Source organism: Gymnoscopelus microlampas (assembly GCF_963454915.1).
Source record: "Gymnoscopelus microlampas genome assembly, chromosome: 5".
Classification (NCBI taxonomy): Eukaryota; Metazoa; Chordata; class Actinopteri; order Myctophiformes; family Myctophidae; genus Gymnoscopelus; species Gymnoscopelus microlampas.
In genome coordinates this window covers 25,820,411-25,842,033 of record NC_139942.1, presented here as the reverse complement: position 1 = coordinate 25,842,033, position 21,623 = coordinate 25,820,411, and the positions used below count along the sequence as shown (strand labels likewise).

General features: G+C 41.2%; 1 protein-coding gene across 1 annotated transcript in view; it reads right to left on the bottom strand.

Annotated features, from left to right (window-relative positions):
* Window positions 1-21,623, bottom strand: part of b4galt2 (UDP-Gal:betaGlcNAc beta 1,4- galactosyltransferase, polypeptide 2) — a gene marked incomplete at both ends in the record, with an annotated part of 177,682 nt that overhangs the window by 32,304 nt on the left and 123,755 nt on the right. Inside the window, 2 exons of the mRNA XM_084057359.1 lie at window positions 7,225-7,347; window positions 17,283-17,470. Of these exons, the coding sequence (XP_083913485.1) occupies window positions 7,225-7,347; window positions 17,283-17,470 (311 nt within the window). The remainder of the gene's footprint in view (window positions 1-7,224; window positions 7,348-17,282; window positions 17,471-21,623) is intronic.

Sequence of the window (21,623 nt, the reverse complement as noted above, 5' to 3'; positions counted from 1 at the left end):
GAAATGGACCCTTACAGATCTGTACCTTTGAATAAGAAAAGAAAAGAAAGCCTATTGCTGGTCAACAGACCATTTCAAGTCTATTTTCTGGAGGAGCTCCTAAATGTACATCTGGTGGGCCCACTCTGCCTCAGCTCAGCCCTACCCCTGGCTCTAAGCCTGAGGCTGTACCTAAGCTATTATATAGTTTTACATTTCCCTTTAGTTTTAGGAATTCTGTTTTTTTCAGATACATTTTCTACAATAAAGCTGCGCTATATGTAACTTTCCTCTTCTACCCCGGATTTGAACCAGGTTTCCTAAAATTTGTACCATTGAGCTAATAGAGCCGATCTGCTTGCTCAGGGGATGAATTGAATCTGGACCATCAGGTCAAAATTCGTGTCAGATCCTGTGTCTAGGTCAAACATGACCTTTGACACAATCTAAATGTCTCAATAGAAGAGCAGGGAGACAAAATACAACCACCCCAATTGTCTAAGTTATATTGTAACATACTCTACCATACAGATTGGAGAACATTACATTTTATTCATTAAAAACAAAATTACATTGTGCCGCTTTAATATAACCATAATTATAACCATATAAGATCAAACACGACTTAAACACACGTTTGGGTTCCTGGGACCCATTACGTTGAAAACCTATAGCAACATCAATGGAATCTGGTCAGTGGTGGCAAAAGTACTAACATTTTTTACTTAAGGAAAGGTATCAATACTGCAGTGTAGAAATACTCTGTTACAAGTAAAAGTCCGGAATTAAAAATGCACTTGAGTAAAAGTACAAGTATTGGTATAAAAATGTACTTGGTGGTACCAAAAGTAGAAAGTACTCATTATGCAGAATGTCGCATTTCACAAGTTTTCAAATGTATACATTATTTTGAAAATAACAGTGCTGAAGTGGTTATTGTGTTTTGTAATAATAATCAAAATCTAGGAAGTAACTAGCACCTAAAGTTTTCTAATAATTATAGTGGAGTAAAAGTATAATATTTGGATCTGCGATGTAGTGGAGTAGAAGTAAAAGTACTGAAAATTTGAAATACTCCATTAAAGTAAAACACTATCTCAAAAGTGTACTTAAGTACAGTACTTGAGTAAATGTATTTAGTTACTTTAAACCACTGTTGGAATCTGGTCAGGGTAGAAGTAAAGAGACTCAGTGGTGCTCCGAGGCTGGCAGAGGAAGAGAGGAGAGAGAGAGAGGTGAGAATGGACGTGTAGGTTTGAACGCTCATCTGGGAGAGAGACCCCAGGGAGACATTCTGTACATTCTCTGCCCCCAGGCCCTACTTCTGCTGGGTTCAGAGACTTGTACTTTTACACTCTCTCGTTCTCTTTCGTCCCCTGCCAAAATACGTGCACAGTAAAAATCCATCGTGTTCATTTTTAACTCAGAGAGTGCAGGAATGGACCCAAATGGAACCTGTAGGGATTTGAACAGACATATGTCGTATCACAGCATTGGTTGGTGAGTGGCACCATGTCGGCTTTGTGCCCGCTGCGCTGCCCGTGTCCATATGTCCCCGGGCGTGACCAACAAACGGGGACAGATATTCCCTCCGGTGCTGGCACCGAGCTGGGCACTGGGCAGCGTCAGGAGAGAGAGGAGGCCGCGCCATGTTCATGTGGCATCTGAACCATGATTAAAAAGTGGGGGACAACAAGAGGAGGTTGTTGCAGGGAGAGGAGGAGGAGATGGGACAGGAGAAGGGAGGAGAAATGAGGAGAACAGTGTGGAGAAGGAGTGAAGGGACAGTGCCAGTGGCACTAAAGGAAAGGGATGACATAACACCCGTTCTCCTTTGAAATTGTCCAGAGACTCTAAGCTGATAAAAGTACTGCCGTTCAATGTTTACCTGTCTAATCCTGCACAGTGCACACTACACATACTGTATCCTCAATGTTAGTTTTACTGTCAGGCAGTAGTTATCAAAGATTTTCGTATCAAGGACCCCTAGATATACCCCTTGATATATATTTTTGGCCGCAGACCCCCATCTGAAAAAGTTTTGGGCCATGGAACCCCCGAAGAGAAGATTTGTGTTAAAAGATTCAAAATCATAAAAATGTTTTCAAAAATAGCAGCTGTACAAGCTCTTCATTGGCACGCGGTGAGCTTGTGCATCTGCTATTTCTTAAAAGCCAACATATAAAATATGGATAAAGGGGTTAAAATGGACAGTATAAGAAATCAGGCAGAATGCACCCACCGTTCCAGAAGTACAATAGCAAGTAACAACACAAAAAAACTAAACAAAAAACAGCCTGCTTATTATTTGTCACGATGTCCCCAGTGTGGACGTTTAGGAATGATCTGACTTTTCACTACTAATGATACAGTTTTTTCAAGAACGTCATACTGTCGTAGATAATGTCACCCGCATGACTGCTTATTTTGTCTTGCTTGCCTTTCCCTCTCTCCCTCCCGACCCCTTTTTTGTATTTTCTGACAGCCGTATGAGTTTTATGTTCATTTGTGAAAGTCCTTTGTAAGGTAAAAAGACAATATTCATGAAGCCTCTTTTTTTAGACTGAGCTCAGCAGAGATGCTGGCTTAGATCAGATTCCATATTCCAAAAATTCTGAAAAGGTATAATAGGTGTTATATACATTATTTTACCAGTAGGAAATAAGACTACAGTATCTTTCTGTATTAGCCTATTTACATTATCATATTGGCTTTCAATGGGTACTGATGCACAGCAGGTTTCTGAGTAGGGTACCCCCCAGTGAAATCTACCCATTTACAACACTTGCCTGTAAGGGTCCATTTTTACATCGTCACAGTTAAACTACACCCAGGATTTGACTGTGAGCTATATACTGTCTGTGGACACAGATTCTGGAGTTTAGCCTATAAAAAACAGGAACTACTTTAAGAACAATTCCATCACGCTCAACAGCGATACTAATAATGCACTAATAATGCAACTCAGGGTAACTTTTCCAGAGAGTGAATGAGCAGGTCGTGGTTCACTGATTTGCTCAAGGGCAATACGACAGAGCAAATGCCTCTCGTGGGAAAACCAACAGTGGTGGAAAGTAAGTACTCTACTTAAGTACACGTTTGAGGCATTTGTACTTTACTTGAGCATTTCCAATTTCCAATACTTTTACTTCTACTCCACTACATCTCGGATCCCAATATTGTACTTTTACTCCACTACATTTATTTGAAAACTTTAGTTACTAGTTACTTTGAAGATTTTGTTTATTATTACGAAATATACATTTACCACTTCAGCCCTATATACTGTACATTTTGGCCATTTGAAAATAGCTGATCTACATGTAGATCTTGTAGATCTGCTATTTTCAAAAGGTTTTATAAATTTGAAAACTTGAAATGGGACATTCTGCATAATGAGTACTTTTACTTTTGGTACTTTAAGTACATTTTGATGCCAATACCTTTGTACTTTTACTCAAATACATTTTTGAATTCCGAACTTTTACTCGTAACAGAGTATTTCTGCATTGCAGTATTGATACATTTACTAAAGTAAAACATTTTCGTACTTTTTCCACCACTGCTAACCAACGACAAAGCTTAGGGCGTAATGAATGACACAGTGAACTAAACAAAAGATTTGATTTCAATTAAGCCAAACGTGTGCACACTGTCTTGCAGACATGCACACAAGACGGCCGATTTCGCAGGGCTTTGATACAACGCCTGGTGAAATGGAGAATGCTGTTGGTTACACTGCCTACAGGCGCACACTGACACACCGCCCTGCCCACACAACATCTCTCTCCCTCTCTCTCTCTCTCTCTCTCTCTCTCTCTCTCCCCCAACAGACTCTCTCCTCACACGCTGTGTTTTTCAAGGGCATTTCCTTTCAAATCACTCCGTTAAACGCTTTAAAACAAGCCAGCCTTGAAAAAAACAAACCAGAAACAGGCTGGTGGGGAAGGGGAGGGGAGGGGAGGGGAGGGGAGGGGAGGGGAAAGGGAGTCGAGTCGTCGGGAACGAGAGACCTTCATGCTCTGTTCTATACTTTCATTTTTGCCAGTCTTCCCTTTTTTTTAAGCTATTATAACATTGACTTTGCACATAGCTTTCACAGAAACAGCAGAGAGAGAGAGACAGACAGACAGACAGACAGACAGACAGACAGACAGAGAGACAGAGAGAGAGGAGGGACAGAGAATGACAAAGACAGCAAGTCGGCAAAATAGAGAAAAAACAAGTGTGACATGACAAAAGCGAGCTATCTATAGACATGGAGCTGGGTTTACATCTAAAGATGTCTGTCTGTCAAGGCTCAAAAGAGGAGGAAAATCAATTGATGGGCGTACGTGGCATATATATATATATATATATATATATATATATATATATATATATATATATATATATATATATATATATATATATATATATACACACAGGTCTTTGGGTCTTTTACCTACTGAGGTGTTTGTTCCAGTGCTGAGTGCTGACAGCTCTGCTGCAGTCATGTGACTACTCCACCTACACTGTACACAGTGGTGTACGGTAACTAAGTACATTTACTCAAGTACTGTACTTAAGTACAATTTTGAGGTATTTTGCTTTACTGGAGTATTTCCAATTTTCAGTACTTTTTACTTCTGCTCCACTACATCTCAGAGGCAAATATTATACTTTTACTCCACTACAATTATTTGAAAACTTTTTTTTACTGCTTTTTGATTGTTATTACAAAACATACATTACACTTTCGGCCATTTGAAAATAGCAGATCTACAAGCTCACAATGCGTCGCATCGCGACGCATTGTGAGCTTGTAGATTTTGATGCATTTTATACATTTGAAAACTTGTGAAATAGGACATTTTGCATAATGAGTACTTATACTTTTGGTACTTGTAACATTGCAGTATTGATACTTTTACTTAAGTCAAAAATGTGAGTACTTTTTCCCACCACTGCACTGTACACAGCTAATTCCCCAGTGTTAGCTTAACTGTGACAGAGTTTAAAAATGGCCCTATAAGGGTCCATTTAGCTGTGCACTGTACTGCTCTTCAAACAACCTACACCTACAGCTGGGAATTGGCTAAGGACTCAAAAGAAAAAAGAAACAAAGAAAGAAAATCTAATTGTAGCTGTGGGTGTGTATATGAGTTGATGGGGAAGAACTGTGTAGAAGAAAGCATTAAAATCATATTGCAGTCTGGATGATTTACTGTAGCCTATTTGTATTTGTTTTCTATCTAATATTAGATTGAATGTAATAATGGATCAATCGTAGTGCCACTGTTGCAGTGTCTTTTATAAAGCCAGTGGTTTTGCTTGATTTTTATCTGGCCCAGACTGGTATCAACTCGCAAACACACGCGCGCACGCACGCACGCACGCACGCACGCACGCACGCACGCACGTTTCTCTTTCACTCTGTTCAAATCCTCCCTGAAATACAAGCTGACATCCAACGAATCGTTTTGTCTTCCAAATCCTTTTCTTCCCCTTACATATTGACATTATAATACCAGGCTGACATTTCCATGTGGTTGAAGTGACAGTAGAGGGAGGAAAAAAGGGGGAAAAATGCAGACTAGAGTTTATTTGAGTAAGAAGTTGGAAAATGTCAGCTGCAGTCAAAATGCCATAAACCACAGCTCCATTATTTCAATATCACCTTTTGACTGAAGCATGATTTGTTTTTTGTTTTCATTCTGCAACTGCTTCAACCTGTAGATGAGTTGAAGGGTCTAGCATCAAACTGTATGCAGATGACTCTGTGCTGCAGCTGTGGTGTTATCTTCTGGTTAACCCCTTAAACCCTATGCTTCATTGTAAGTCAAACTGCGAAAAAATGCAGCTCTACAAGCTCATTTCCTCACCTATTTTAACATACCTAGAATAGGGTTCATTTGGTTAACAGTCCTATGAGTTGTGAGGTATTTTACCCATCGCAGTGGGAAACAAAACATTCACTGAAACCTGGGGAAAATGTGCTCCGTACTGAGAATAAAATCCGGGTGTTTTTTTCCTCTTTTCTCATCAGTTTCTGCCTCTATAGAGCTGTGTGCTGTGCTGTGCTGTGAAAATACGATATTGTCATAAGCCTGTGCAGTAGACTACTGTATGGAGTCAAAAGAGGCCGTATAGGGACTGGTCCTAATGACTATCATGCTGGACACTTTAGTCTGAATTTATTTCATAGAGTGACTGATGGTTCATGTGCGTTGGCTGCATGCACTGCATGCACTAGGCCTATACAATTGTATTTTTTTGTTGTTGTTTTTATTATGTTAATTTGGACAAATCAATTCCCAGGATGATTTCTGTTCCCAGTCAGATTACCTTTAAGGTAACATTTTAGTTAATGCTAAATGGTGATTTTGAACAAACACAAGTGTATACAGTAACCAAAATAAATGTCCTATACATAAAATGATCAGCGTGTAAGAATAAAATCTCATACTGTACCACATTTCCACCCTGGCTATTAGATTTCAACCCCTTTTCTACAGTCTGACACTTCTACTTTAAAATGATTCCTTTATTTGACAGTCATTGTCCACGGTTGAACAACGTGACAAAATGACTAAATTAATCAATCCCAATTGAGTGCCTCTTCTAGAGAGTCCTGACTGTATGCACAATGACATTATCTCATTACCAGCTCCCCCATGGTGGCTGAAATGACTGACAAAACCAAACCCAAAAGCCTGTGTGTGTGTGTGTGTGTGTGCGTGCGTGCGTGCGTGCGTGCGTGCGTGCGTGCGTGCGTGCGTGCGTGCGTGCGTGCGTGCGTGCGTGTGTGCATGCGCGCGCACCCACATATTCCCACTATATGTCCCACAAGTTTTCTCACATAACCTCCAATTGTTATACTCATTCTGACTGAGTCTTTGTGAGTGTTCGTGCACTAAGGCAGTGGTTCTCAAACTGTTCAGGCCACGACCTCCCCAACCCTGACAAGCATATGGAATTGTAGGAGTTGAGGCATTACATTTTGTTTGACTCTGTTCCACAGATAAATTGTGAGCATGTAGATCGGCTATTTTCACAATTTTGGTGATTTTTATTTTATTTTAGTGGCATTGAAAACGTTTTGCAGATCCCCCCCAAATCATTTCATTACCCCCCTGGGGGTCCAGACCCACATGTTGAGAATCAAGGCACTACTTGGGGCATGTCTTTGTGTCTCCTGTTCTTGGTGTGCGTGGGTGAACACACACACCTACACATGTGAGCATGACACGTGTCTCATCGTACCTGTTGTAGATGTCGTCGTCCTCTCCTCCCCAGCCCCAGTACTCGTTGGGGAAACCGTTGATCTTCAGGAACTGTTTTTTACTGAGACCCGACACGCCTCCAAAGTACCCGGCGTAGGGCAACCTGCACAGGAGAGAGACAACAAGCAGAGAGAGAGAGAGACAGAACGGTGAGCGCAGAGTAGTGTTAAAGGCGACACATGAGGTAGGAGAAAAAAGACAGGAGAGGTGAGCAATACGTGGGAAGCACGATCCAGGGAGACCAGAGGGAGGAACATCTGCCATAACGTTTTTTTATTTGGCGTGTTGACTTCAAGCTCCAGATAAGAAACCTTCTCTGACACTTCCTTTGGCTGCTTGTTGTTGTTTAACCCGTTAAAACCGGGAACGTGTTATTTGAGCAATATTTCATTATTTTATACTTTGGCTATTCAAAAATCTACAAGCTTGTAGATCTGCTATTTTTGAAAAATCTTGAACATTTGTGCAAATCTTTGAACACATATTTTTTTAAACAACATTTTAAACTAAAATCTTTGCTTCTGGGGGGTCCCTGGAACAACATATTTAACAAATGTTCGCTTTAAAAATATATATTCAAAGATTTGCATTTTCACGATTAAAAAAAAATAGCAGATCTACAAGCTCATAGTGCGGCACTCAGTGCCACGCTATGAGCTTGTATATCTGTTATTTATGAATAGCCAAATAAATCTTAAAATGTCCTGCAATCCTGGTCTTCATGGGTTAAGCCTCTGATTTATACTTAGTCGTACGACGGTCGCACCTGCCGAAAATATATCCGATCTAAAAGCTCACAACGTGTCGCGTCCGCAAAGTGTTGTGAGCTTGTACATCCGCCATTTTTCGGCATCCGGCACCGTTGTACGACAACTTAAGCCTTCGGTATAGTGGGGCTCCGTGGGTTATATGCAGGACAGAGTGAGCGAGGGAGAGGACGGGAAAGAGAGAGAGAGGCCGAGAGAGAGCGACTCACGGCCCAAGTCATCTTTATTGTCACATCACAAGTTTACACCAAGTATAAAGGAGTGGGTGAAATTCTGCGGCTGCAGTAACATTGTTAAATAAAGAATAAAAATACGTATAAAATATTTAATAAAATGTGCAAATATATAACTCAAGAAAGGCACAGAGGTATTTACTCTGCATAGACAAATACAGATGCAAATATACAGTGTTCCTCACTCTATTGTGCTTTTTTTTGGTCAAATATACAGCACATACAGTAACATGTATGAGGATGAACTGTATAATGATATATCAGACTTATATAGCGCTTTTCTCAGTACCCAAAGTCGCTTTACAAAACAAATTAAAGTAAACAACTTCATTAGGGGCAAAACAAAACTATATTATATACAATCAAATATACATACAATGCATGTGTGGGTGAAAAATTATGCAAAATATTGCATGGAGAAACAAGAAAGAACGTATTGACGTTCATAAAGTGACATGGGAGGAAATGAGAAAGTGAGAGAGAGAAAGATGTCAAGGAGGAAATCGAGAGGAACAATCCAACCCAGTGGTCCTCAAACTTTTTAATTCCAAGGACCCCCATAACTCTGAGAGTGTACAAATACAGGTCCATTTGGTTCCATCTGTACACTCTCAGAGTTTGGAACCTCCTCAAGGACCCCTGAGGGTCCCTGCATGAACCCAACTTTTAGAACCACTGAAGCATAGGTTGGTAGTTTAATGACTGTTGATAATAATTATCATAATAATAATAATAGTTTATTTTAACTCAGAGAGTGTAAATTGGACCCATATGGGTCTGTTTTTACGCTCTCCGAATGAATTTAACATTCATGATTTTACAGCGGAGGGCAAGCGAGGCCAACAACTTTTTTTTCCCATTTTGTGTCTAAAAGTCATGAGACTAGTGGTGTCGGATAGTTGTCATCTAGAAATGTCATGACAGTAGCCTGGAGTCTAACCAGAGGGCTATGTGTGTGTGTGTGTGTGTGTGTGTGTGTGTGTGTGTGTGTGTGTGCAGGTGTGTGTTTGTGTGCGCGTGTGTGTGTGTGTGTGTGTGTGTGTGTGTGTGTGTGTGTGTGTGTGTGTGTGTGTGTGTGTGTGTGTGTGTGTGTGTGTGTGTGTGTGTGTGCCGCGCGAGGTGTGTGTGGGTGTGTCGTCAGAAAGATGACAGTTCCATGTTGAAAGCTGACAAGTCCGACACTAATGAGACCATCTGTTTCTGCAAAAGTTCCTCCACCAACAATATGGTGAGAGGACACTTCCCTGTGCGTACGCGCATGTGCGTGTGCGTGCGCGCGCGTGTGTGTGTATGTATGTGTGTGTGCGTGCGTGCATGTGTGTGTGTGTGTGTGTGTGTGTGTGTGTGTGTGTTAGAGGAAAAAGAGCAAAAAAGACAGGGAGCATATCAACTTTCCTTTTTTTTAAACTTTTGGCAGCTGTTACAGAATGTCTGATGGCTTTGTATGGTTCAATTAACAGAAAGACGTTTTAATTAAAGCTAAACAAGTCTCTTTTTTTTCTCCGTAGCGAGACAAGAGGAGGAAGAAAACTGTCCACAAACAACACATGGGAAAAGGTCTCTACCGAGGTGATTTACATGGGATGCGGGTGTGTTTATCTGTCTCGTAACGCGCGTCCGCTCTGAGCTACACCTCAGGCCTGGTCTGTGTCCTTGGGCGTATTCAGTGAGCTGTCAATGCCACAGGTCCATAGGGTGTTTCTATGTGACATCACAGATTAACCCATTCAATCCGGGGACGTATCTGTATCATTTTAGACTTCTTTGGCTATTCAAAAATAGCAGATCTACAAGCTCATATGAGCTTGTAGATCTGCAATTTTGTTTTAAATCGAGAAAAATTGTACAAAACTTTCAATATATATATTTTTAAAGCGAACATTTGTAAATAATTTTGTTCCAGGGACCCCCCAGAAGTAAAGATTTGAGTTACAAATGTTCGCTTTAAAAATATATATATTCAAAGATTTGCACACATTTTCACGTTTTTTCCCCCAAAAATAGCAGATCTACAAGCTCATAGCGCTATGAGCTTGTACATCCGCTGTTTTTGAATAGCCAAAGAAATCTAAAATGACAGAGATGCGTTCCGGGATTGAATGGGTTAAGATCTTGTCGTAAGGTAGACTATAAACACTGTATTGCAAATCGTCGCTGTCGCAAATCTTGCATGTCCAAAGCTGTTACTTTTTCAAGAAATGGAATGTTTTTTTTTTATAGTGAACGCATCGCATAATGACGCTTTGTGAGCTTGTAAATCTGCTATTTTCACAACTTTCGCTTGACACTCTTCCGACGAAGTAGGGCATTAAGTGACAAAAAAACAAAACATTTAAAGGTTGCAATATGGAGATACAAGGTTTCTGCCTGACAGTGACAATATATTTGCACATGCCATGTGGGGGCGGTCGTAGCTTGGGGACCCCCAAATGATTATGTATATTGGTTTGCCTCCCAGCCCGCCCATGTCTATGTGTCAAAGTGTCCCCCCACCCAAAGCACTCATCATGACCATCTGAGCCGCCATCAGCTGGGTGAAGCTGAAACTGAGATTCCCCCGCAAGATTAACAAAGGTCTCCCCTTCCCCACAATGATACTGTGCAGAATCTAGACTCAAATGTATACATACAGTACATGCTCTGTATCTACCATTTACAGACAACTGCTGTCAATATACTGTATGCCAGGCTACGATTGACATGAAGATTGAGGTTTTTCAATTTGTTCTATTTTCATTGTGAACTGTGCACTTCATTTCTATTGCTCCTTGTCCCTATTATTATGAAAAAAAAACTTTAGCTACAGTACTTTCATTTCCCCATGGTAATGATCTTGTTTTTTACTCTGGATTTGACTTTGATTATAGTTTGAGCATGAGATAAAGCCATGTAGGGCTGCTGTCTGAACTCTCTCACACACACACACTTATCCTCTCTGTGCCGTCTGGCACTTAACCCATTAAAACCGGGAACGCATCTGTGTAACCACTTTAACCATTATTTTATACTTTGGCTATTCAAAAATAGCAGATATACAAGCCGCGCTATGAGCTTGTAGATCTGCTATTTTTGAAAAATCGTGAAAATGTGAAAATATATATATGTTCTTTTTAAAGCGACATTTTTTCACTCAAATCTTTGCCTCTAGGGGTCCCTGGAACAACATATTTTGGTATGGGGTTTTTGAGATGGGGGTCCGCGGCCAAATACATATCATTTTGGGGGTCCTTGACATAAAACAGTTTGAGAACCACTGATTATAGCAGCATAAGTTTTTTCCAAAAACTGTTAGGATTTCGAAGGCATTTGTAGAATCCTCCAGAAGCAAAGATTTGAATAAAAAAATGTTCGCTTAAAAATATACATACTGTACATTCAAAGATGTGCACACATTTTCACGATTTTTTAAAAGAATAGCAGATCTACAAGCTCGTAGCTCATCTACTATGAGCTTGTAGATCTGCTATTTTTGAATAGCCAAAGTAATCTAAAAATGACACAGATGCTTTCCCGGTCTAAATGGGTTAAGGCGATGGCAAGGGACCTCCAAGTGGCTCAATCTGCTGCTCCTCTGGGGACCGTCACCAGAGTTAGTACCTTCGCCTTTCAGCTCCTTTTCTCAACAGTTCTACTCCAGGTTTCTTTGGGTCGTCCACGGTTTTTCATTTCCCCCGGGGGCCCGGGGCGTCTAGCAGAGAGCTGATCTAAGCAGCGAGTTGGGTGGCTGAACACTGTCTACATTTTTTACGGCGGTACGTGTGTGGCCGAAGGCCAAGCTGTCAAGAACATGGGGTTTGGCTGCACGTCTGTCTGTCAGCATCTGTCTGTCTCCTCCGGGCCATGAACCGATTGCAGCGTGAGAGTGAAACACATGAAGACTGCGAGTATGGTAGTTGGATCGTGGTTGATAACGTCTGCGTTATCAACCGTTCCTTATATTATTTTTTTTTCACGATTTTTGTAACCCATTTTTTCACCCAGTGCCAATTGCCTATGTAATCCTGGGCGCTACACTCCCTCTGCCAGCCTAGGGAGAGCCTAGAGCCGAGCTCATGCCTCCTTCAATGCATGAGGAGGTTCCCTGGTTAGACGTAGCGCGTGGAAGGAACACGTTATTCCAACCAGTTCCTTTCCCCTCCATCAGGCGACCCGGCTGACCAGGGGGAGGCAGATTAGAGACCAGGATTACTGAATGTTTTTGTGAGGGTACCTACCCTATAGGAGACACGGGGAGAACATGCAAACTCTACACAGAGAGGCCCTTTCGCCAACCCCACCTAGGGTATGGGCACTGATGACGCGGAGGAGAGAACACGCCCACAGCGTCCCCGGCGGGAATTGAACCCAGGACCTTCTAGCTGTGAGGCGACAGCGCTACCGACTGCGCCACCGTGCCCCCTTTTTTTCCCTTATATTCTTAATTTGCGAAGCACTTTTCATGCCCCTGCCGGTGGACAGCCGTACCAGGCGGCATTTCAGGTTGTCATTCCACCTGTCCTTCCACCCGTCCTCACGTCCGTCCCAACCTTGTGAACAGGATATCCAGGGGCACAGATCTCATTACAACTTGGGACAGGGACCACAATGCATACTAGGACTGATACATGAATTCAAATGATTTGAGAAATCATCACAAAATACGCATATGACCATTGAACATCAGGGGGGGGGGCTTACAAGATAAGGCTATAAGTTAAAGGTAGGGTAATTGATTTTCTTTGGTTAAAATAAGTGTTAAATATGTCTATATTCTGATAGTAATTGCTATAAAGTGTTTGTTCAGTAACGGGAGTCTCCATGTCTCTCCAGCTCTTTATTAAACAGAAAATGCATTTTCAAGTCGGGATATCAATTTTATCCAATCAGGATAGAGAACTCAGTCAGGATACAGATTAAACACTAAGAAATGAGCAGACTAATCGGAACTGGAACACTATAAAAATTAAGCTGATAAATGAGTACTCTCTCTGATTGGCTGAAATGTTGTCACCTACCTGAAATTGTATTTTCTGTTTATTGAAGAGCTGAGGAGACTCCTGTTACTGAACAAACACTATATAGCAATGATTACTATCAGAATATAGATCTTTAAGCTTTTAACACAAACTTTTTGTTTTAACAAAAAAATATCACTTACCCTATCTTTAACTAAACACTATTTAGACCATTTTGGTTTGTCTACTTATTGGTCTCAAGGGCAGGCCACTGAGTTGGTTTGTAGAGGCATACAACCATTTGGAAGGTGTTAATTTAACTCTGAGAGTGTCTAAATGCATATATTATGTGATAGTGGGTGTGAACTTGAGGCTATTGTAATAATACTTCAAAGGAATATTTTGACCATTTTATCAAAAACGTGCAGTGCTTTTTGAACAGAGGGCATTGAGGTATTGTTCTCAAAACGACACTGATAAAATATTCTTACATAACACAAGGTTCCACTCACTCAAAGTTCCAAATTATACCATTTTGCACAGTAGTATGACTGTAGGAATTTGATACTTTGCATATGAATCATGGACATACAATACAGTAGGGTTAGCAGGGACAGCCTTCCATTACCTTCCATTAATTAGATAGCCTCATATCGTCGCTGCAGGGTGGAAACCTTGTTCAAAACCATTCTTTTTTATTACTATTGAAGAAAAAATAATGTGAAAACAGCCGATCTACAAGGTCACAACGCATCGCGCCGCGTTGTTAGCATGTAGATCGGCTATTTTCACTACTTTTGGGTGACACTCTTGTATGGTGAAGTAGGGTATTCATTTACGAAAAAAATATAAAAAGTTGAATGGTTTCTGTTGACAGCAACAACATAACAACAGGCTGCCTAATTACTTCTCTTTTCTTCTGAAAGGACTTCAATAAAGGGTGTAGTTCAAGGTGTTTCTGAAGGTAAACACTTTTGAGTTGCTTGTTGCCACCTTGGCATAGGAAGAGTGAAAGCCAAGTTTCAGGAACTTCCGTTTTCCCTGGAGCTAAATTCCTTGTTAAGCTAAATTAGCTGAAACCGTGCTGCTCCGTGCACAGCGTTGTACTTGTTGCCAGGTAGCATATTAGCTTATTGCACACGTTGTCAGAGAGCGGTTGAGGTCTAGTGTTTCCACTGGGATAACTCTTCTCCATTGACAGCTCTTAGAGAGGCGTGGGCCACAGTCCCTGGCAATGCTTCATCCATCAATCAAACCGTCCACTGCTTTTAGATAATAGGCTCTATGCACAGCAGCCATTTTGGAAAGACATTGGGCCTCTTCTTACTTCCTTCACAGGTGTTACCAATGATACTAATGAAGGCTCTGTTCCATTCTGGTCAAACAGAGTCAGGGTGCTGATATTGTGCATTTTGTCTCACTGGAAACACTGTGTAACTCTGAGAGTGTACAAATGGAACCAAATGGACCCGTAAGGGTCCATTTGGTTCCATTTGTACACTCTCAGAGTTATGGGGGTCCTTGAAATTAAAAGGTTTGAGAACCACTGTGCTACATGAAATGGAACAGAGCCTTCATTAGTATCATTGGTAAAACCTGTGAAGGAAGTAAGGAAGAGGCCCAATTTCTTTCCAATATGGCTGCTGTGCATAGAGCCTATAGATGGCAGGTGAGGTGTCATTCTGAATATGACGCAACTAGAACAGGCGAATGGCAACCAATATATATACGCCCTGCTGAAGCAGAGTAGTCCTGCCTGCCCTATGGGCCAATAGGGGGATTCCCCTTTGGATGAATAGGTGGGAGACCCGAGTTGGAATGCAGGTGGACACATTGGGGGCTCATCCGAGATTAGGTGTCCCAGTGGTGGGGTGGAAAAAGTACTCACATGTTTTACTTAAGTAAAAGTAACAATACTGCAATGTAGAAATACTCTGTTACAAGTAAAAGTCTGGAATTCAAAATTGACTTGAGTAAAAGTACAAAAGTATTGTGAGCTTGTAGATCGGCTATTTTCAAATAGCCTATGTATAAAATAGGGCTTAAGTGGTTACTGAATGTGTTATGATATAATGATGTATATCTGCAAAGTAACTAGTAAATACGTTTTCAAATAATTGTAGTGGAGTAAAAGCATGATATTTGCCTCTGAGATGTAGTGGAGTAGAAGTAAAAGTACTGAAAATTGGAAATACTCCATTAAAGTAAAAAATACCTCAAAATTGTACTTAAGTACAGTACTTGAGTACATGTACTTAGTTACTTTACACCACTGCTGGATGGGGTGGATGTCAAAGGCTGGGGGGGGGTGTCAAAGGCTGTCAAAGGCTGGGGGGGGGGGGGGGGGGGGTGAATGTAGCAGTGTAGCTCTGCCTGATTCCCCTTCGACTGAGCTGTAAAAAGTTTGTTTTCCCATGCAGGAGACCCCAGGTTCAAATCCGGGGGGGTTTACATCAGCTTATGAATACAACTCCTCTGTATAGGTGCTGGATAAACCACAGAAGATTCTATAGACATACAGGAGTAGACCGTAGTCAGGAAGAATGAACTATTTCCCACCAGAGCTTTTCTGTCTTGTGCTGCATGTCTGTCAACTTTCCTGCCATCTGTCTCAGCAGAGAAAATATTTGAGTGGACCTTCCATGCACCCTCCTGTTATGAGGATAAATATATAATATAATGTGTCATCTGTGATGCCTTCCAAATGTGACAGTTGTTGTCTGTAGTTGAGACCAAGCTGAGAATGTGCTGTAACATCTGTGGGTTGTGGATTGATGGCTGAATTGACTAGTAGCCGGCACTTTCCAAGGTTGTTTTTCTTAGGACGTACAGAAAGCAGGTAGCATCTTATAGTATATAAATGTACAGTGCTTGTGTAGGACTTCTGAACAGCTCGCAGCTGGCGAAAGTAAGAGCTATGTTGCATTACAGCTGCTGACTCTGACACAAACATATCTAAGAGGTTAGATGCATAATAGTTTTCCAGACTGATAAAGATTTGATAAATATGTAGGGTTCACTAAGTACATGAATACCAAAACGAGTTACCTATCCTATATTACAAAATGATCTCTAGTTTAGAGATTATCAAAACTGTTGAACTGTTTTTGACATAAGTTGATGCAGACTTTTTCATCTGTTCTTGTAATCTCTTTTAAATATGTCCTTTAGAGAGATTTCAGTTTTATTCATTAATCAATTATCAAACAAACGCAGCAGAAGAGCTACCCCTCTGCTGTATAAATAAATGCTGAAATGAAGTGAACAGATTTTTAATTAAACTTAATTCAATTAAGCAGAAATAAATGCATAATTGAACTGAACAGATATTTACTTGATACTACTTGATCTGGTATGGTGATTTTTTTTAATTAAATGTGATATAAATGCGCGTGGTTACTTAAATTAATGAAACACTTAACAATTATACCTCATCTTACAATGCTGGAGAAACACCATTAATAATAGAACTTCCCGTCTTCGCACATAAGCCGTGGAAATTATTTGGTTGGATTCATTAGATCCAGTCATCCGTTGGGATCAAAACAAATTGAACGGAATTCCAATTAAATTATTTTAGGCCGAATCAAGGAGTATTGTTCAAACCGAATTACGAATTAAATGGACTGACTAGCAACATCATGCCAAATTAATTAAGTACGTGCACAAACACAATATGGGGACAATAGTGAGCTGTTCAATGGATGTTTCTACAAACGACTCCCACAGAGTCCAGGTCAACAAACCATGCAGGGAGAGGAGAGGAGAGGAGAGGAGAGGAGAGGAGAGGAGAGGAGAGGAGAGGAGAGGGGAGGGAAGGGAAGGGAAGGGAAGGGAAGGGAAGGGAAGGGAAGGGAAGAGAAGAGAAGAGAAGAGAAGAGAAGAGAAGAGAAGAGAAGAGAAGAGAAGAGAAGAGAAGGCCTCCCTTAACATTAAGACAGACATGAGGCCGATTCTACAAAAACAATTCAAGATTTTTCACAACAAGCTTGTACATCTGCTATTTTTGAGAACCTCTGTTCTAAACCCACAGTTCTAAATCTTTAAGAGTTTTCTGAAAAACTCCAGGTTTTAATGGGTTAAGACCCCCCAAATCACACCCACCTGAAGCCAAACTTGTCCATAGCGATGGCGAAGTGTCTGGGCTGGTCGTAGCAGTGGTAGAGGTTGCGGTCGTCCATGGGGATCAGGTCCACATCGCTGAAGATGAAGCAGTCGTACTCTCCGTCCTTCAGAGCCTCCGTGTAGCCCACGTTTAGCAACTTGGCCCGGTTAAACGTGTCCTCACCTAGCTGCAAACGGGGGCAAGATCACAAAAGATCCTCGTTTGTTTTGTTCATATACTCAATGGAAGACAGGCATTAATTAGCTTAATCGTTGTCACCTGTCTGACGGGCTCTACGTACGGTTGGCACCTACCTGAAATAAGGGACACCGACACTCCCTTATTTCCAGAAAAATATAACATCTCACTAGTTTTTGTATATTATATGAACAACTTGAACCCCAGCATCCATATTCTGGGGGGTGGGGGGGAGAATAGCTAAAAATAGCCGATCTAATTAACTGCCCTACAAAGCCAAAGTGCAGTAACTATGTTTTTGGACACACCGACTTATTGTGTATCCCAAAGGTCAAATTAGCCTCCGTGATTTTGGGGTATAAACAATTAGCTAGAACAGATTGACCAGGCTGACCAGTTGAAACACTTTTAAACCCATTTATCAGTAAAAAAGAAATGTGTTACTGCACTTTGGCTTTGTAGGGCAAACAGGCTCACAACGCGAATGTGTAGACAGAAAAAAAAGTGTACACAGAAAAGTACACAGACAACTCAGGTCCAGAACAAAGTGTGTTCCTCATCAGTTCAATGAGCGACGCGTCTTTTAGTTTCCAAACAAGGGACGATTCCGTATTTCAAGGGACCCTCGCTCCAGGCAAGGGTACAGGCAGCCACCTGACGAGCTAGCTCAAGTGCGTCATCATATCGCTTCGTGATTAATTTAGTTCTGTTAATGCCCAACATCTGTCGCTGAACCACCTGGTGCCCTACAGGCACCACCACAAGGCATTAGCTAAGTGTGTCCTCAGCCACCCTCGTTAATGATTTGGAAGAGAGCACTTTTTGTTTATGTTTGTATCTCTTGTTGTCCTTAAAACTTTTGAGTACATTCACACATGGGTTTCACCTCTACACCGGGCGGGTGGGGGACTGGATGGCACCGCGGCCAACCAACCACAAACCCCTAACCCTGCAACCTTTCACAAACAAAAGAGACAAAAGAGAAACAAAAAGAGCCAAGAGACAAAAGATTTTTAAACTTTAATAAAAGACAAAGATCTGACTGTTAAGTATTGTGAATTGCAGCAGAACAATTAATTGTATTGAATTATTCAAGTATATAACATATATAAAAAAGCCACAAATTCCTGGCAAACTACTTTCGTGTGTATCTGATCAACTTTGTGTTTGTGCTCAAGGTAGACAGCAGCATTGTTCAGTGTTTTTTGTGCCAATGTGGATCGTAGCCATGTTTTCCGTCTTCTCAGGGCACGGAAAGTTCGCCCATGCCTCTGCAGAGGACACAAGATCCATCAAACAGATCAGCGCTTCCACCTGAGGAAACAATTCATCCTACAGTCTTAAGTCTCTTTATCTCTCCTTGTCGAAACTTACTGCCGTGCAGTAGACTATTTATGCCCACTGACTGTTCATTTACCAAAAACAGTTCCTAGACCCAGTAATTGTCACACAGATAGATCAATCATGATTTCTTTTCTTTTCTTTTCTTTTCTTTTCTTTTCTTTTCTTTTCTTTTTCCTTTCTTTTCTTTTTTTTTCGACAAGCATGCCTTATTTGGGGAGGATGATTCAAGAACATCTCAAGACGTACCCCCTATAAGTCTATACTTATGCATTCACAAAAACACCTGAAAAGTTTGGAAAATTGTAGATGGGAAAGTAATTTTGGTTCTGTGAAATCCCCAATAAACTGTACCTAAAAGCTGACATACTGTATCACACAGATATCCGAAACAATAAGAGCCTCAATGCAACTGCATAATTGTGGCAAAATACACTTAATATACAACCTTTTGTTTCAAACCAAGCACTCGAGGGGCCATCATCAGGTTAAACCATTGCAAAAGTTTGGTGGAGTTGTTAAGTGCCGTTCTATTTCCATTTAATGTGTTTATTTATCCCTGCCATCAGTAAGCATTGAGGTGTGTATTGAATCCAAGCGCACTGTGCTTGGCACAGAGTAAAGCCATCTGTTTTGTAGGATCTATTTGGCTCGTGCTCAACACCCTAACTCAGATAAACTTGTGGTCTACCTCACCGATCTGCAACGCAAGGACTTGGTGACATTAGTAATGGGACAGTATTTCAGATATCACGGGTTTCACAGCTACATTAATCACCAGCAAATAGAATGTACGATATACTGTATATTCATCCAGTACAAATTGTTGTGGGCAACTGAGAGCATTGACCCCAAGCAAGTTCAGCAGTTTTGGCAAGGCCTTAACCCATTGAGACCGGGAACGCATCTGTGTCATTTGAAGATTTCTTTGGGCTATTCAAAAATAGCAGATATACAAGCTGTGACAAATCGTTATTTTTTTTTGCAAATCTTTGAATATATATATTTCTTAAGGTGAACATTTTTTTGTCAAAACTTTGCTTCTGGGGGTCCCTGGAACAACACATTTTGTGATGGGGGTCCGCGGCCAAATACATATAATTGTGGGGGTCCTTGACATGAAAAGTTTTTTTCAAAAGACTGTCAGGATTTGAAAGACATTTGTAGAATCCCCCAGAAGCAAAGATTCGAGTTACAAATGATGCTTTAAAAAATATATACATAAAAAAATGGGCACACATTTTCACGAATTTTCAAAAATAGCAGATCTACTAGCTCATAGCACGGCACTCGGTGCCGCGCTACGAGCTTGTATATCTGCTATTTTTGAATAGCTCAAAGAAATCAAAAAATGACAAAGATGCGACCCCGGACCGAATGGGTTAACACATCTGTTATTGCATAGCTACAGTACGGAGCCCAGTCTCAACAGTTTGGCTCATATACATGCTTCCTTGCCAAGTGGCAAGGCATTCTGGGATACCGTAGGTACAGTGCTGCAAGATTCAACTAGAAAGGTGTGCTCAGTAGAGTGCAAATCTCCGCCAGGAGGCCCTATAAATAATACTTATACTGTACTGTCTGTCAAAGAAACATCAAACTGCGTATCTCTCTCTCTCTCTCTCTCTAGGACAGACTGTAAATCATAGTTGAAAATTGTACTTTGATTTGATGTCGGCTGCCTACATGTTATACGTTTCCCACCAGAAAGTGCCACTTGAACACAATGGGCCCCATTTATCTAAGGCAGAAAGCAGCCCGCCTGATCATCTCACGACAGGTCTCACGTGTGAGAGATGAACAAGGCTGTGCGTGCGTGTGTGTGTGCGTGCGTGCGTGCGTGCGTGCGCGTGTGTTAGTCACACACAGTGAGACAAAATGAAAGATGAGCAATGAGCGTATTTTCAGTCAAATCTGAATGCATAGAAACACTGTACTGTACAGTATATCCAGGTGGAAGATGTGAGAGTGGTGATTAAAACAAATATCTCTTCTCTCTCATCTTCCAGACATTCAAAGGGATCAAAGCAACACAGAGGGTCAACACAACGACATAATACTGACATGATAGTGTCCCGTTAATAATGTACAAAAGTGCAACGAGTAAGGATATTGGTCATTGTGGTAAACGCTATGTGTGTATTGAAGTGGAAAGTGGAAAATAAGAAAACAAAACAATGTCAAAGGATTTACACCAGCGATTCTCAACCTGTTGGCCGGGGCCCAGTGGTGGTCGTGAGGATACTGCAAATGGGCCTCCCAATAACTGCCAATAGCCAAGATCTTCCCCGTTCGATTCTGGCCTCCCTCAGAGTTAGAGTCGAAGTGTCCTTTAGCGAGACGCTGAACCCCTAATTGCTCCCGATGAGCAGGTGCCTTGCCACGGTTTCCTCGCTTAGTACCGTATTCATGTCATCCGAGCGACTAAAACGGTGTCTTGCACGTGCCGCAGTCACGTACTGTACATGCTACGCTAAGCCGTCTACAGGGAAAACCGCCCACTTTGTGACAGAGCTGAGAATCGGCGAAGTGATTAATGCATCTGCTGTGTGCATGTTCTTGATTTTGTTCACGCATTCTTTCTTTGTGTGGAGGTACACGCTACAGCTTCCATATCGTCTCTGTCGGGTGGAAACCTCATACAGTATACATACATACATACTGTATTGTCCAAAACTTTTACTTTTCAGGAATCATATTCATAAGTATCACAAATAGCATGTCGCAAATATCTATATGCGACACGCTTTGAGCTTGTAAATCGGCTATGGTTTTGACACTTTAGTGTGACGCTGTAGTAT